Genomic DNA, 18,807 nt, shown 5'->3' with positions numbered 1-18,807 from the left:
ATGAATTTTTCGATTTTTATAATGATTGGCTTTGTTTAACAAAGATTTTGCCCTAAATTTTGTTTGCGGAAAGAATATTATTGTGGGCACGTTGGAAATGTTGCGGTAGACTTTCAGTGATTTAATTATAGCACAAAAAGAGGCCTAAAAGTTGTACAACGGGTTAAAAATGGGCAGATAATACATTATAGGCGAACCACGACCATCAACTTCTGCTGACTAGCACCACCAAACAAGTTTTAGTGCTTAAAAAATCGTCGATAGACAATACGAAACCTAGCTTATAGTATTGGATCACTTGGCTCAGCTCACACTATTTTGAGGAATGTTTTAAGTTTCAAACGCGTCAAGTCACCATTGGTGCTGAATTTTGCTAGAACTCGACTCCTATATGTTCGGCAGCCACTTGGTTCGGGTTCGTGCGACTTCTCGTTAAAAAAAAGTTAAATATGGGGACGCCATTTTGAAACGACTGATATGCTAAAAGCCGAATCGAAGAAAGTCTTGAAGGTTATACAGGAAAGACTCTATTCCGGATAAAACCGAATAAGGTTCGGTTATGACTACTGGAAAAGCATTGGCTTAAGTGCGTTTTATTAGTCGGGGATCATTTTGAAGGGGATGAATTAATCTGGAAGAATAAATAAAAAAAATTACATTTTAGTAGTATGTTTGCTGAAAAACTGAAGAATATACAAGGTTGTTGAATTAGTTCATAACAAATATATGTAGAGCGTTTCCTGTCACAATAACAATTTTCGAGATTTATACAAGATTATGGAAATAAATATTCACATTTACTTCAAACAGCGATTCTTGGTGTGATAGAAATGACATGCCATTGAACCTTAAAAAATGCAAAACGATGTGCTTTACACGTAGAACTGTAGCCCCTACTTCATACGCAATACACAACTTTAAGTTGGAGTAGGTAAGTAACTATGGACCCCAAACTCAATTTTAATCTTCACGCATCTTCTGGGGTTTTTAAGGCTAAAGGCGCTCTTAGTTTTGTTAAGCGTTGGTCTAAAGAATTTAGAGATCCGCTTATCAAAAAAATCTTTATACATCTCTGGTGATTCCTATATTAGAGTATGCATCTGTGGTTTGGAACCCTAGTAACCAAGTCCATTGGGATAAGTTAGAGGCCATTCAAAAACAATTTTTACTTTTTCCAGTTTAAATCTTCCCCCATACACTAACCGTTTCAAACTTATAAATCTCCCGACACTCGCTAGTCGTAGGGAGATGCTTGGTATAATATTTCTTGTAAAACTCATGAATGGGTCAGCCTGTAGCCCATCTCTCTTATCTGATATTAATTTTAACGTTCCCGCACGCTCTATCATGCCCTCCAGACCCCTACTTTTAAAATTTTCTAGAACAAATTTTGGATTAAACGAACCATTCCGCCGTATATGTAATGGTTTCTATTCTCATTCCAGCACATTTGATCTAACAGACTCTCTCTTTACCATTAAAAAAAATGTATCTACTCTTAACAAGTAACATTTAAAAATAATAAACTTTAATCTAAATCTTAATTTTGGCTGTTGAAATTTTTGTTTCGGTACAGCAGCTTAAGATCGCAACGCTTAAAACTCTCTTACCTTTTATGACTCGGCCAATTCCGCTCATTCGCGGATTGCGCCCCTCGCGTCGGTTGGGTGGGGGGACGGTAATCGTTGGGTATTATTATTATTGRTCCCAAATCTTTTTTTTTACAAGCTAGAGCTTTAAGTAACGATTTGAGAGATTGCTTCAAAGTAATAGCAGGACTACGAGAAATACAGATATTACTTTACACAAATTTAATCAAACCACTTTCTGAAGAGTTTTACAATAAAAAATCCGTTTTTAATTTTATTTAAAATTTTACACACAAGAAATCAGTTGATATTTTCCTAATCATACCGAAGCCTCGAGAAAAGTACACTAAACACATAAATCATGTATGTAATTGTATTTAATTTTCATAACCTTAATAATATACTGCATGGTTAGGCCACGAAATTTAAAACCACGCAGCAATTCTGGAGAAATGCCAAAATTGTGCGGCCCAATTTGTGAGACAATCAACAGTCCACGACCATTGTTAGACACACAAATTATGCAAAACCTCGAGTAAGAAGCTCCGTGTTGGCAAGCGAATGTGTGGAGTGACAGAGACTCGAGCAACGATGCAACAGTAAACCGCCAACGGAAACCCGACAAACCGACGAAAGTGAGTGGCAAATCGGCAAGCAGACAACCATCAAAACGAGCCATCAACTCATCAAATTTATACAAATTGCGGAAATTTGAATATTTGTCGAGGGCGCTGACGTTTTACACGGCCTTACATACATACACACATACCTTACCCACAAGCTGGCGGCCACTACTGTCATTGCCTGCCTTTGCCGGGCTCGGTGTTAGGAAGGAGGTGAAAGCGTAGAAACTAGGCAAAGATAAAGCATGTTCGTGCATTGTTTGCTGGCGCCGCCGGTAACTGTTCTTACTGCAATAAAATAATTCAACGACAAATACCAAACCAACAACATAGTACATATTTGCATTACACCTTTCTTTCTTTCCACTAATTCATATTCAAGGCTGTCTGACACAATGCCAGCAGGAACATTAATTTCCACTTTACCGAATTTGAAGTCGATTACCTTCTATCAGCAACGAATTAATAATGGAAGAATATACAGTAAAACTCTCTTTTAGAGAGACATAACTATTCACAGTTTGGTCGTGTGTGTGTCTGCGGTTTTTTGTTGTAATATTCATCGTTGTTTTTGTCATACCTAGCTTTGAAATTGTATGTACATGGTATATTGTATAAAGTAACTATACCGTTACTTTTGTATATACATACAAATGTACATATAGGTATTTATGCTTATGTGTGCACAACGGAGCGTAATTGTATGGCACATTGTAAGCATGCAGCTGCCATGCCGTAAAATGCTAATGGAATTGACTGCCGGCGGTCAGAATTATTTAAGTGATTTCAGTACGGCACTTGCCGTAGCCACCGCTACCCCAGCCGCGTCACAGTTGCTATGTTTCGCCGTCCGTCTATTCATCCGTGACACATTCGCTCAATTCACTATTCTTTTGTTTGGCTTCAGTTATGCAGAATCGCCAGCGGCTAAAGGAGAATAGCTGACTAACTGGCGCTCAGCGTAACTACGTCGTGACGCCCCCCTCCAATTTATTGACTAGCCATATAGGAGGAAGAAAGATTTCCGCCGAATAGGAAAATATGAATTAATTTGGTTTAGCAAAGGAGGATCTGGAGGAGGAAGACGAGGGAAAGAAAAATGTATACACGAAATTTGTTGCGGTTAGTAAACTACTTCGGCGCACTTATCCTCGCACGTGTATGTGATTTCCCGGGCGAAAAGAGCTCAATTAGCGAAACAAAAAATTAAATAAAAATGGAAACAAAAATAGGAAGTAAAGCACTTAGGAAGTATATAATTTTTATTAGATTTAATAGTAGCAATAATATATTAATAAACGGCACCAAGCAGCAGTAGCAATAACAGACTCAATTCGTTCGGGTTGTTATCCCTTAAGAAATAAATAAAAAATTCTTACTTTTATTACAGATTTATGGAAATATATTAAGGGAGTAAGGGTTAGCTCATAGCAAATATTGCCGATAATCCATTTGAGTAGTAAGTTGGGGTATTAGTGCAAGAAATAGTTAGGGAAAAGAGTTAATGAAGCAAATGTTCGTATGTTTTTAGCTAAATATGGTCAATATGTGGCATAAATCTGAATTAGTGCAGGAACCAAAAGTGATGAGTCGCTATTTCGCAAGTCAACGCAAAGTTAAATTTTCTCGCGGCCAACAATATATTTTGCAGCTTGAACATTCGAAAATATTTCTCATGTTGTGCTGTCCAAAAAATGAAATATTTTATATGAAATTTTTATTGTTACAAACATATTCTAATAACAAAGAAATTTTAACATTTTTGGAAAAAAATTTTTCAAACTTGGATTTATTGCAGATATTAAAAAAAAAAAAATGAAACTTTTACTGAAAAATACGCGACATTTTTTCAAATAGTTGCAATAGGAAAAAACCCTCTGTCCAAATTCAACTTGAAAGCTTAGGGCAATATTCACAATATTCTAGAGGTTTTGCAGATTGTTTAATAAGATAAAAATTCGATTTTTTGAAACCCGTTAACCTATTTAACCTTTAATCTGAGAGAAATTGTCACTGTAGGAACAAGTTTCACAAACTGTTTTTAATTTCTATATGAAGTTTCTATAACGAGTTTCCTAAAAATTTTGTCATTCCAGTAGATTAATGGTTACGAAATTATTTTGAAGAAGTTTTCTTGGGAATTTTTATTGTCACGAAGAGAAATATATGAGTGACACAAATCATTCAGTGAAGTCATCGAAAATTCATCTCATGCGTATGTCCCATCCTACTCTGATTGTGACCATACCATCGTAAGAGTTAAAGAAACAGTGCTTGAAGACCGTCGTCTTGATATCACAGAGATAAGATGGCTTAACACCTTTGGTTAATGTTTTGAGTATGAAGGATGTCAATGCGAGATTCACACCTGAAGACTGGAATTCTATGCAAAAAATATTTTGAGTAGAAGCCATAATGATGTGACGTTTGTTTATGAACACTACGTCGAAACTAGCTGAAAATCAGGAGAATAGCGTTTCAAATCCAAAATTTCTGGAGGCGTTGAAGACCGCCTTGGCTTATAACTAGTGTTTGGAAAATTGAAATAAGCGTTCACAAGCTTACAACAACTCAAAAGGAGCCAATTGTGTAGGCAATAATAAATAGGCATTTGCGTTAAAATAACTGAAAATTGTCAATCCGGGTCAAATTTGATCATATGCTACATATATAATAATTCATTTCATGGTTTAAACAACTATTCATTCTGTAGCGCCAAGTCAGAATAAAAAAATTTTATTATAATTTGTGTTAAAATACCGGAAAATTGGCAGTCCGGGTCGAATTTGATCATATGTTATAAAAATAATAATTTGTTTAACATGGTTTAGAGCATAGGTTTCTATTAGCGAAATGCGATGCTAAACTCTCACCTGTGCAGAAACTTAAGCCACACTTTTAGCTATATTCAAACTATAAAATACAAATAAACCTTCATCTTGTGTATTGCTCCTTAAAAGGCGCTTAGATATTAATTCTTCAGTAATAATTACCACAAAATGTTCTATTGAATTAGCACTAGACTGCCATGACCCATGAGTAAACGTAGGAAAATAGAAAGATGCTTACTAAAGTATCCGTAAAAAAAAAAACTAAAGTATCCGTTAGTTCAACCCTACTTTCTTAGAGTTGTACGAAGTTTTCTTATTTAAAAGTACATATGTAATATGTACGCCAATATATGGTATCCCATACACACCATCCTCATTTACATATTACTATGGTAAGTACGTTCGCACACTCGTAAACTCATTCGCCCATGCACAATTCTCCGTTGAGGCGTTCACTTCTGCATTGATTCAAGCATCGATTCAACTGTTCAAGCGTCAATTTCTATGTCAATTCTGACTCAGCAGGTTGTAACGGTTCGTGCTGTCTTGTCTGACGTTACACCGCACATAGCGGTATGCCATTGTGCAAATAAATACTCGCGCTCGCACCATATTTGTGGACATATTTGTCCTCGCAAGTAGCCAGCTCCGTCGCTGCAGTGGCTGGCGCGTTAACTTTAGCATTTATTTAATTTATTTACTACTTTTTGTACTGTTTCGTGTTTCGCTACACTAAGACCGCCCATGCCGCCACGAACCAGTCACCAGCGCTGCAGCCATGACCCACTTTGGCGTATAAGTAATTTCATTTCCCCATATTTTTAGACGACACTAAGCGTGTGGTGCTTAGCTTTAGCTCTAGCTCTCCCTTTATAGTATCACTCGTGGCTACTGTTGTATTGGTATTGAGTGTGTGCGTGTGTGTGTGTAGTTGTTTGTTTATTGATATTTGTATTGGCATTGTGTCTTTGCACTCAATCATTAATTTAATATTATTCTTATTAAAGTGTATTTTTACTTGCTATCATTTTGCAGGCACCATACCCGCCACACCCGAAAACATCACCGTCACCTTCCTCACGCCCACAACGGTGCGCGTCTCCTGGCAAACGATGATCGATTTGAATGCGCATCCAATCGAGAAGTATATCGTGACATACAAGCCGACAGATGACAGGTATGTAAATTAGTCGCTTTGCTAAAGACTGTAGCATTTAACCCCAAGGCACCGGTGAATCCAATTCAATTTCATATGTGAAAAGTGTTGTGACATTTTCATGAATTTTAGAAGAATCATAAAAGTGTCGATTTTTCTGTGAAAAACATGTTTATGAAGGATATGTGTGTATAAGTTTCATACAAATAAGTATCTATTTATAGCGGTAAATTACACAGCACGCGGTTGCAACCGAAATTAGTACAACAACAAATTACTAGCATGTGTTTTTTACATGCATGCATTCTTACGTACTTGATTACCCTTCATCCTTGGCCAGCTGTTTGCACACCTGCTTTTAGCGTCGTTTGTCGTGTAAATTCTACTTCCTCCGCTCCCTACCCATCTATTTTGTTGTAATTTTTTAATGCTCTATCACTTTTTATCGTGCTTTGTTATTGTGTACATATATTTTATTGTAATTGTCATTGTGTATTTTGTTGCTGTTGTTGTTTGTCGTCACTGCATTCATTGTGTATTTTGTTGCTGTTGTTGTTTGTCGTCACTGCATGCAATTTGCCCTTTTCGTTTGTTAGTTTGACATTTACAAGTGGCAATGCGATTGTATATTTTTGTATCAAGCGTGTTCTCAATTGTGTTTGTGTTGATATTGTTGTTGTTGTTGTTGTTCTTGTATAATACTTGTACAAATACAGCGTAAATTTGTGGGCTTTATTGGTTAAGAGCATTTGTTTGGCTTGGCATTGGCGCTCGGTGTCCGCTTATAGGAAAGTTTGGGTGTCGAGTGGCACGAGTGTCACTTTTGTGGCCCGCCAGCCACGAAAATACTTTGGCGCACTTGAATGCATGCATTTTGTTTAAATTGCATTTCACTTCAATAGCCCATTAGCCGCATTTTTATTACGCGAATAGCATGCAAAAGAGAAATATATGCATAGTGCTAACGACGTAAGCGATTTCGTTTCTGATTCGGACGATACTTTACCGCAAGAAGATTTTAGAGATTTAACCCTTGAAATTTATTTATTTTTATTTGCTAAATTGAGAAAATAATTGTTCTCTTCATCTATGTAAATGCCAGATTTCGCCAGATTCTGGTATTTTATTGAATTTATGTCATTAAGATCAAGAAATCGTCAGTAAAATCTTTCATGACTCCCTGGAATTTCTTGCGCAATCACTGAGGATTACAACCATTAATTTAGTCAGGGTGTCCGTTATGGATAGGTGGCTTTATTTTTGAGTCTATTTTGAGTGCAGTTATAGTTGTTGTATACATTAGCTTCACTCAAAGGTTTCAAGTGGAAAAATAACATTTCTTAGACAATGTTTAAAAATAGTTAATATACCCCTTAACGTGATTTTTTTGAAGAGCTATATATACATTAGGAAAAAATGTATCTGGCAGTGAGGACAATTGTTTGCTCAAATTATCTTAAATCCAAAATCAAACACAAGATTAGTACTTTAGCTGAATACAGATAATGATTGAAATACTAATTTTATTTTTGTTCTTGATGGAATGGCAGCGACCCCGGTCGATTTTTGTAAAAAATATGTACATTTCGGAAAAATACTAAATCGAAATGCTTACAAAACAAAAATAAAGCTAAGAAGATCATATAATAACTTCAAGTTGATCAGAAAAGTTTTTTTTTTCATCGTCTCTAAAGACAGCTTTCGGTAAAAGCACGTTTAAAGTTGTGGAAGCCGGCAACACTAAGCTTAAATATTCCTGCAATAGGCGCTGATATCTCCGAAACTATTTGGATTAACTTAAAATTTTAGAAAACTATTCTCAATGCAAATGCAAAACACAAAATCAAAATTTTTTATTCACAATTCAGCTTAGTCTATGATAGCTTAAGGAGTACCCATGTATCCTCGGGTAAAAAAAAGCCGCTTGCAACAATTTTTTTTCATGTAACAAATGAAATATTCTATTAGAGTTTTTTTTATTGCTAAATACAAACATACACTATTAACAAAGAAATTCTGACATTTTTGGTAAAAAGTATTTTAAACTCGGCCATTGTGACGTTATTTCTGGAACCCCTAAGAAAAAGTCCTGAAAGTTTAGGACAATATTCTAGAGGTGTTGTAGAATTTAATGAGATAATAAAATACTCGACTGTTTGAAACCCATAAACCCATGTAACCCCTTAATGATGATTGTATGAATTTCCAGTTCTAAATTCTAATGGTAAAGTCAGCAAAATTTCTGGTTACCTGAAATTGTTCCTATTAGTTTCAGTTACCTTACGCTACCTCAGCACATTGCCACACTTTTTTAATGAAATGCGATCAAAAGTCAGTTTCAGCTGTTAGCGTTGTTTGTATTAGAATCCACGACACGTATGTTACGTATACGCAGCGTCACACCATTTTTTAGAAACCATTCATTTGCCCATTATCACATTTCATTTCACATTATTATTTCTAGTCCAAAAAAATGATATCTATAAAAACGTCCGACATTATTAGAATTAAGTCAGATTTATAATCGACCAACTTAAACCCTCCCATATCTCACCAACATTAAGCTCTGGTAACTATTTTTTACAACTCGAAAACTAACCTTTGTTAACAACATTGCATTCATGGGTTAAAGTGCCAAATACTTTTGAGCAACGACACGATAGCACCAATGCACCTAACGTACAGCAATAACATACAAAAACAACAGACTAGAAAACTTTTAGAATGTTGTTGTAAAAACGTATCAAAGGCGGCATACAAAATGCAGTAATTTGAGTTTCCTATTTGACTTTGGACACTTTGCGTTGCAACTTACGCAAGTTGTTGGCCCAAAGCTGGCAAAGCACGAAAACTAAATAGCAACAAAAATAAACCTAAATAAATAAAACACAAAACTACAATGAGGAGGCACATATATATACTATATGACATATAGCACACCATATAGGACGAAAGTACCGAATGTACAAGGAAGCCACGAGACTTCCACCCAGAGATTACATACGTTAAGAGCCGTTCTACATTTTAAATCGGCTGCTTGTTGGAGCAAGCGTTCAAGACGGTCAGTTGGTTTGTGACCGATTATTTATGCTATTTTTAAAGCAGTTGTACTCACAACGCCACCAATTCACTTGCCTGTGACTCACTTTAGTAATTCAGTAATTCCAACAAGCAGATCACAGTGAAGCCGAAGGCGACGATATGAGTGGTAAAACTTCGTAGTAGACAATGGGGAATTGGAAACTTTTATATTAACTACCAACGAGGGACCCTTGTGGCAGTGTGGAGCGAGTGCGGTGTAGTTGAAGAGGCAGTCAACTGAATTACGAAGGCAGGGCCACAGTGCCATTGAGGCGCTGTGTTAGTTACTTGCAACTGCAACACAATGCCCGTAATTACAGTATAAAAAAGACAATTGCATATAGCAGCAACTATAACAATAATAACAAGGCTATAATCTTTTAAGCACTTGCTAGAGACTCGTTGGAGAGCTGCACAGTCCATTGTTGTGCGCTAACTAAAGGAGAGCGAAACCTCAATGAAAAGTTCAAAAACAACAACAAAAAATTTGACACCCGGCGTCAAACTAAATAGAATTCTGCCACGCCTGGCCATAGGCTGTGCAATGCATAGGCAAACAAGTCAAGGCTCGACGAGTGTCCGCAGAATGCAAATATTTTGAATGTAATTCCTTTAGTGTTGGCCAAAGCATATAACTATTATATATATAAATAAGCCGTTCAAGCAAAACACTATAATGCAAAAATATGAAAATTGTTATAAAATGAGCAGCGTCATCGTGCAGAAACGTTATTTATGCATGAATTCATTATCTGCAACATTATTGCTAACAAAGACGTTCGCACAACATGTTTGCATATAAAGTGAAGGTGGGCACTAAAAAAAAACAATGAAAGTAATAATCTTCATAATCATATTAGTCACTTCGTTTGTCTCTGTAGTGCGTGTGTGCCGGTAAGCAACATATTGCCCAAGGTATATTAGCTTGGTTTATATAACTTACAACGCCCAAATCTAAAGTCATAGATATACGATTATACGAGTATAAGGTAGTCGAAAAAGTCTTTTTCTATTACTAATCAAACTTCAACTTATTTTTTTTATACATTTTGGTCGACCATTTTTAGCCATTTTCCGCTAGAGGCAATACTCCATCAATGTAAAACTTTACTGGTTCTCGGCGAAAAAATGCGACAAGAAATTTTTACAGGTTTCTCTTGAAGGCAACTTTACTCCATTAAAGTACTTTTGCATTGACTGAAACAAATGGTAATCCGATGTCCCAAAGTCAGGTTTTTTCCGAGTCATCATAGATGTGTGTGGTCTAGCGTTGCCTTGTTGATAGACGTAGCTTCTGTTGGTCAGTACTAGTCGTTTTTTCCAATCCCATCAGTTGTTGACTGTAACATGCAGAGCAAGTGCTCATAGTGGATGATTCCTTTCTAATCCCACCAAACACTCAGCAATACCTTTCAATTTGTCAATCCTGACCTTGCGATCATTTGTTAAGCTTCACCACCCTTGGACCATGATCTTTTTCGCATATTATTGTCGTATTTGATCCACTTTTCGTCTTCTGTTACCATTCGCTACAGAAATGGTGCGATTTTATTTCGTTTCAGCAAAGAATCGCAGATGACAATTCGGTCCATTCAATTTTTCACAGACAATTCATCTGGTACCCAAACATCGAGCTTATTTTTGTTGCCAGCCGGTTTAAAACCGTATATAATCTATCTATCGTCACCTGAAATGCAAAATAACGTATCATCAAAAAATTCAAAATTGAGTGTCTTATTGGTTATGATTCACTACTTCAAATTACATACATAATATTACATATATCCGACATTTTCAGGTTCTGCGCTCAGATATAAGCCAGTTTAACCAATATTAAAATTTTATTTCGCTTATGTTCCATTTTATGTCGCGTTTAATTCATGCCATTGTAAATTTCCGAAAATGTTGTTACGTTCTTTTGCATTTCAGGTGACGATATAGTATTTCTAACGTTTAGTTACGAACGTAGTAAGCACTTCCATACTTCTTTTACTTTTGCTTAGTTTTAACTTTGTACTTCTAGTATTCTGAAGGTTTGCGGTTTATAAGATTTTATTCTTCGTTGCAACTTAGTTGACTAAATGTTATGCTTGGTATTTGAGTAAACACAGGAGGTTGTGTGCACTCTCTAAAGAATAGAGCAGTTGTTTTACATATTTCTACTATTACATATCTATATACTATATTACTTTCATATTATCCACTACTGCAATTATACTTAACGTATTTGCAGTTTGTGGTTAATAAACTGTCGTTAATTATTATTATTAGATAATTGGCTAGAAAGGCATCTGAAGTGGGGACCTTGAACGAGTGGCAAATAAATTATAAATGAGTTTATCAATTGTCTAGCCAAGGCCGCTGTTGAATAAACTTAATGAAAAGTGAAGACATATTGCCTCATAAATAGCTTAGAAATTGAGGCCTAAGTGAGTTTAATTGATATTTAATGGAATATATTAATTAATTACTGTTAAATGGTTTAAATGAGAAGAGCGCAATTTTCCTTTCGAATAACAAAAGTGTTTTAAATGCGAAACTTTTATAAAAGTTATCTGAGCAATTGCTAGGCCGTACCTTGCTGTGGTATACATGTTCATCTAATCAACTATTCCATACACTGAACATTTTATTTTCGAATATAGCCGAAAACGTTTTTGTCGGTATAAGAATCCAAAGGATTGTACTTTATGTTTAGTTTTGAATATGTTCATAGAATTAAATTTCATTGGTAAAAATAACGAATTTAAGGCTACTTTCTCAATGTTTGGTTACCGGCCTTTCTGTCCAGTTAATAGAGTTGTCCGCTTAACAAACATCGACATTTTGTGGGGCCGGCCAATGTGCATTATTAATGGAGATGTCCGGTTAATAGAGGTTTCATTTAATATAGCTTTCGTTGTATTTTTTATTAATGAATTGTTTTTACTATACTATTTTCTAAGTTGATTCGAACAACATGCTAAAACCGGTTTAGTAGTTTATTAGTCCAACGCGAACAAACTTCTTGAAAAGTCCCTTCCCTCAATCTCAGAGGCTGAAATTTTGTATACAATAAAACCCAGCCTCATCTCTCACATCGTTCATTACATTCATGAAAAGATATGAATGCTTTGCGATCATTGCTATCGATTTTTTTCTAACATATGGCAACACTATTTCAAATCTCCTTCGGTTGATACCATATTGCAATAATGGATTTACAAAGTGCCAACACTTCTTAAAAATCTTTTCAACTATTGGCAATATTTCCTTACTCAATAAAATTCCCGATATATTATTGAATTATATATGGGGATCTATATAATGTTTCTTTTTACTATATATACATATATATATGCTGAACAGGGAATATTATGTTTGCCACATTGTTTTTATACACACAAGGAATGTTCTGAGACGAAACCCTATAAAGAATACTACATACTTGTATACAGATGATTGCCGTGATGAGCTGTGTCGATTTAGCCATTTTCGTTTGTCTGTGCGTTTGCTTATCTGTCCGTAAGTTTTTGAAAAATCCAGCTGAAATTTTTCAGGCGTCCGTCTCTGCAAAAAACTTCTTATTGATCTAAACTGTCGGTTTCTTACACAGTGGCGTATAGATGGCGAGTTTTCGGGTTTGAACCGCCCACTTTAAATAAAATTTTAATGAATATTCTTTCTGGCATTTCCAAAAATATATTCGGAACTTGTAATATTTATTTTGAACCACTTTATTCAAATATTTATCCCATATGCTTCACACTCAGAAAAGAAATTGAAAAATATTACTATTAGTCCATATTGTCATCAACGTTAGCTGTTATAAAACACTCTCTAAATAACAGAAATTTTAAAGTAAAATTAAGGCTTATAATGCATACAGGTATATTACACCAAAGTCGAGCGCGTGAAATAAACTAATTTATTATCATGACTGGCGTTTTGCAAAAATCCAATTACCACATAAGACGATTTCAAACTTCAAAACGAAATGTATGTACATATATTTAAACAGTTTCAGATAGGCGCAACCAACAAAAGTGAACTAGAAACTAGTATCATGAGATATAATACATGTGGTATATATGTATATACATTATGTAAGTAGTGGTTAAGAAGTGCAACATTTCCAAATGTTATTTTCTTAGAATCACAATAAATTTGGCACGGGCTACATTGTTTTTGCATTAAACCGTCATATCATTGTTTCATTTATAAGTGTGTGTACTACAGACCCTGTAATGAAAATCTAAGGTTCCGTATTGTGTTGTGATTACCTTGAACTTAATAAAGTTAACTTAAGTGAAAAAATATTTCCTTGACCCCGACGTATGTAATTGTGTATGTAACATTCGTTTGCTCGAGTAGAAAATGGAAGAAAGTGTTACAAGAAAATTCACTTTAGGGAATTAAATTTTAAACCGATTGATTTCCTCATGGGATGTTCTCGGCAGCAACAGCTGTGAACTAGAAAAATGAATCGTGTATGAGTGTGTTTATGTGTTTGTATGTGAGTAAAGCTGAAGAACATATAGTTAAATGTATGTGTTTGTACAGATTGCCAGGCTATCTGCCTCACTATTACTAAATTGTATGTCCTTTGCACACACACACACACACACACACACAAATATGCATGCACATTTTGTGTATTTCTGGATTAGTCGTATGACCCAAAGCTAGTCACGTTCGTTTAACCGAAACAAGGCAAACGTTGAAGTGAAAAAACAAAGAAGAAAAAAGAAAAAATAAAAAATAAAAAATATACCTAGAAATGAAAAATACAAAATGTGGTTTAAACGTAAATGCTCCTCTGCACTAGCTTAAGAATTAATGGAAAAATGTCGTGGCTACAAGCAGACACCTTCTGCCTACCGCAATCGTTCACATGCCATACATAATTATATATCCAAGTATGTGGGGTCGTACGCTCTGCCATTACAGTATTTTCACCGTTGCTGCAAGGACATTCACGTGAGTTGTGCATATACATATGTATGTGTGCATGAGTGTGTGCCATACAAAGCACTTAAACAGCCCTTTTTGTAAAGCCATACTGCCATGTGGCTTTCGTGGATTGAGTTGGACATTTGGCCATTTATCAGCGAAAGTTACCCAAATAGTCGTTTTCCTGTCCATTGTGAAATTTTCGTAGTTTGCCTTGTTTTTGTCTCTAACTAACTTGCTGTCCAGCGCTATTGTATGAAAGTTGTGTGTGTAGGTGTTGGTGGAAGTGTCAGTATTTTAGTCTGCTGGAGGCGGTCATCACTTGTACACCGATTAGTAGCAACGAAAATGCACGCCTCAAAAGCAACGTCCTAAAAAGTCGAATACAGCTGGGTGAGCACATATGCTCCGAAGTGTATAGATTGTGTGAGAGCAGCTGTTGGCGCATACTGCGTTATGGGCTTAATTTTCTGTCACTCAAAATTGAAAAGTGTTTATGGTGTCTAGAGATAGTTAGAGCGTAGGCGCTGTAGCATTCCGTCTTAATTCCGTGATAATGGTTACAATTTATTAAAAGCGTCCCTTCAGAATATGCTATTAAACAAACTCTGCTCTTAAATTTGAAAAGGAAGCATTCTTCCTCTTTACTGGCGTAGCATGTTCCCTCTCCAACTGGTATTTGCATTGGAGAGTACTATACTGCAACGAAAACCTTCAAAGCTGGAGCTTTTCTTCCATACGGACGATATGACCTAGCCAGGGTAGCCGCTGCCTTTTACGTCGCTGAACTATGTCTATGTTGTCGTATATACGCGTATAACTCATGGTTCCATCGAATGCGATATTCGCTGTTGACAGTATGTAAAGGACCATACATTTTCCGCAGAACCTTTTTCTCAAAAACTAACTAAACCCATGCCTCTCACCATATAGCAGGACGGGGGTGATAAGTGACTTGTAGAACTTACGACTTCGAAGTTATGACCGGCAAAAGTGACGTGGGAGCCAAGTCGCGACTGCGACGGCTATTTGTTTAATGACAACAGATATTTGGTCTTGCCCTCGTTTACTACCAGACTAATTTGCTTCCCTTCCTAATCCATTTTGGAGAAAGCAGAACTAACGACGCGGTTGTTGAAGCCAATGATATCAAAATCATTGGCGTGCGCCAGCAGTTGTACACTCTTGTAGATGGTTGTACCTTCTTTATTTAGCTCTGCAGCTCGAATTATTTTATCCAGCAGTAGGTTAAAGATGTCTCAAGATAGCGAGTCGCTTTGGCTGAAACCTTGTTTGGTATCGAACGGCTCGAAAAAGTTCTTTGCGATCCTGACGGAACTTTTAGTATTGCTCAACATCAGTTTACACAGCTGTTTTAGTTTTGCGGGAATATTAAATTCAGACGTAGCGGCATAAAGGCAGCTCCTTTTCTTACTGTCAAAAACAGCTTTGAAATCGACAAAAAGATAGTATCGATCCTCTTTTAATGGGTCTTTCCCAAGATGTGGCGCATGGTGAATATCTGGTCAGTTGTAGATTTTTCAGACCAGAAGTCACACTGATAAGATCCAATTAGTTTGTTGACGGTGGGCCTTAATCTTTCACAAAATACTCGATAGAACTTTATATGCAATTTTGAGGAGGCTTATCCCACGGTAGTTGGCGCAAGCTGTGTGGTCTAACCTTTTCTGGATTTGGTAGAGCACACTTATATTCCATTCGTCGAGCATGCTATCGTTCGGCCATATTCTACAAAGAAGCTGAAGTATGCTCCGTATTAGTTCTTCGCCGTAGGTTTTTAATAGTTTATCTGGCAATCCATCGACCCCACCACTTTGCTGTACTTCAGTCGTGTAATTGCTATTCGAACTTCTTCATGATAGGGTAATGTAATGTCTGCTTCATCGTTATGTTTTGTGGAATCGGGTTCACCATCATTCAGCAGACTGGAGAAGTCTTCCTTCCATAATTTCGGTATGTGTTATTTTATTTTATATTAGACTTTAGTCCTTCTATTCCATATTCTATAAAAAAATGCACCGGTGCGAGAGTCGAAATTGGGCCCTTTTTATATCTTCAATACCACTTATTTTACGAATTTCCCCCAAAATTTTCATTCTGCCACATTTGCTTTTATCGTTTAATTTTTGGATTTTAGATTTAACGATTTTTATTTTGTACATTTTGATGAGCTTTTGGTCGTTAAATGGCAGATTTGATGGTTCACTACATTTTTGTTTATTTTAAAACTTTTAGTGTACATCTTTACTGCCTTTAGTATTAAAGGGTTTGCCAACAGGAGCGAAACTGGTTAGTTAGATTACAGTGTCATACTAAATTAGTAGAAAGGAGTTGATAACAATTGGGTATGGCCATTTACTTAATCGCCCTAAATACACGGTTTGAAATTTTGCACTTGTTCCTTTTTCCTCAAGAAGCTGATACAAGATCGGATCACTATAGGATATAGTTACCACATAAACTGGTCGATCAAAATCAAGTTTTCGTCTGGATTACTATTTTTTTATTTGTGAAGGTTGTTAAAGCTTTGTTCATTTTTGTTTTCTAGTATTTTTAAATTTTTTGCAAATATACATTTTATTTATTTAATATTCATTCATAAATCAAATTTAACATATTGATCAACCCTGCACAACCTAATACACCAGCTGTTCAGAAAAAATTGCCGTTGTTGTTTTTTATGACCGCAATGAATGATTATTCATTTTGCTGTCGGTGCTCCTTGCGTCAGCCTTTCCACAAACTACCTCAACCTGCACAACATTTATTTACAACCTGTCGTTTGTTGTTAACTCTACCATCTCTTCCCTGCATTTGAAAATGCGGGTTAGTTTGTCTTTTCGACACCAATGGGAGCAGGTATCCTAAAAAAGCAGTAAATTCAACGGTATTAGAGTCAAAGCATACAGCGGCCACCTCACAAGTCAACGGACGACAGTTTTGAGCTAACAAAAAATACATATACATACATACATGTGTATATACAGGTAGATATGCATACACATATGCACTCATATATTTTTTGACCTTCTGTTTGCAGCGAGTGCTGAGTACCGTTGTGTATTGATGCGCCGCCATTAGTCAGGCGTTGGCGTCGCTTACGACCACTTTGTGCGTTTACTGAAAGCGAAATTTTGAATAATTCCTTTGTGTTGTTATTTGGAACAGTACGTTTAGTAAGAGGATATATCTACGACTTTGATATTTATCGCGTTTTTAATGGAATGTGTGTGATTGTGACGCCGCCAGTGCAATGACGTGTCTATTTACTTCTAATTGCGGCTTTCGTCATTGCTTCATTAAATTTATTATTACACTATAACGGTTATGTTAGCAGGTACTATTATTGCAGTTTACAATGCCCTTACGATTATATAAATAGTTATATAAGAATATATTAGGGTTTTTTTTTTATGTAAACGTTAATGAAAGCTTCAGCTTTTGCACGAAGAATCCAATGAAGGAGAGCTCTTTCTTTTAAATTTAAATATTATTAATTAATAAATTATTGCATCTTATATTTATTATGCGACATTTTGATCATTTGCAATAAATTTTTACTTGCAAAGAAAATAAATCTAAAACTTTGAAATGATAAAAGCGAAATTGTCACTCTACAAGTAATTTCTGAAATATTTTTTTATAAACACATTTCTTTAAACTTTACACGCATTTAAATTTACGTGTCCAATGTATCATACAGGTGTACTGAGAATTCATACAAGTGTCTAATAGATTCAGTGGTGCTCATACGACACGGTGTACTATGTGAATATTCAGTTACTGAATCACTGAGCCACGGCGCATTCGATGCAAAATTTTTAAAGGAGCGATTTTATAGAAAATATCATTGACACCTCTTTTGAGGCTAAATTTTGTTAAAGAAATGTAATTTAGGCGCGGCTTAAATTGAAATAAAAGGCATGTTTACGTTGAATACATATTTTAATGGGCTGTATACGACAAGTTATGCTGTAAGTTCAATTAAGATAATACGGTATCACCCTTTCTAAAAGAATGAAGCATGTGATTCCCCAAATTAATGCGTGGGTCAGTTTTGCGTGAATTCTCAGAAAAAAAAATTGCTCAATATAATAGTTACACATACATAAGTGAACTTAGCTTTTTGTGAAAACAAAATTACTTTTATCCAAGTTCTCAAGTTTTTTATCTCAAATGGTAAGTTTTCTTTCAATAAAGCTCAAACTTCTGCAGATAAATGAAATCAGTTTTTAATCGGATGGATCGGAAGTCACATTGCACTGTTGAAGGAGTCCTGCTGGTTTCAAACCTCAGAAAGCAAGGAAAATCACTTCGAGAAATTGAGAAATTAATGGAAAGGTCTCATAATTTTGTTAAAAATGCTGTAGAGCAAAAATCTAGTAGGGAAACTCGTAGAAGGCCACAAAAAAAGGGTACAGTTCTTGATCGTCACTTTGTTACTATTTGTAAAAAGGACCCATTCAAGTCGTCGAAGGTGATAGCAGCAGAAAGTGGAAATGTAGTAAGTGCCCAAGGAGGATGGAGTCATGTGTAGAAGTTCACGCAAGTGAGGAAAGTTTTCTGATCGCCAT

General features: G+C 35.8%; 1 protein-coding gene across 2 annotated transcripts in view; it reads left to right on the top strand.

Moving 5' to 3' along the window:
* LOC108965235 overlaps positions 1-18,807 on the top strand; it is a 58,725-nt gene that overhangs the window by 7,145 nt on the left and 32,773 nt on the right. For both annotated transcript variants that reach the window (XM_018927502.1, XM_018927501.1), the window contains exon 2: positions 6,079-6,220. In XM_018927502.1, coding sequence (XP_018783047.1) covers positions 6,079-6,220 — 142 coding nt within the window. The remainder of the gene's footprint in view (positions 1-6,078; positions 6,221-18,807) is intronic.

This window comes from Bactrocera latifrons, unplaced genomic scaffold (assembly GCF_001853355.1).
Source record: "Bactrocera latifrons isolate USDA-ARS-PBARC rearing strain unplaced genomic scaffold, ASM185335v1 scaffold_137, whole genome shotgun sequence".
Lineage (NCBI taxonomy): Eukaryota > Metazoa > Arthropoda > Insecta > Diptera > Tephritidae > Bactrocera > Bactrocera latifrons.
This window is presented reverse-complemented; position numbering and strand designations above follow the sequence as displayed.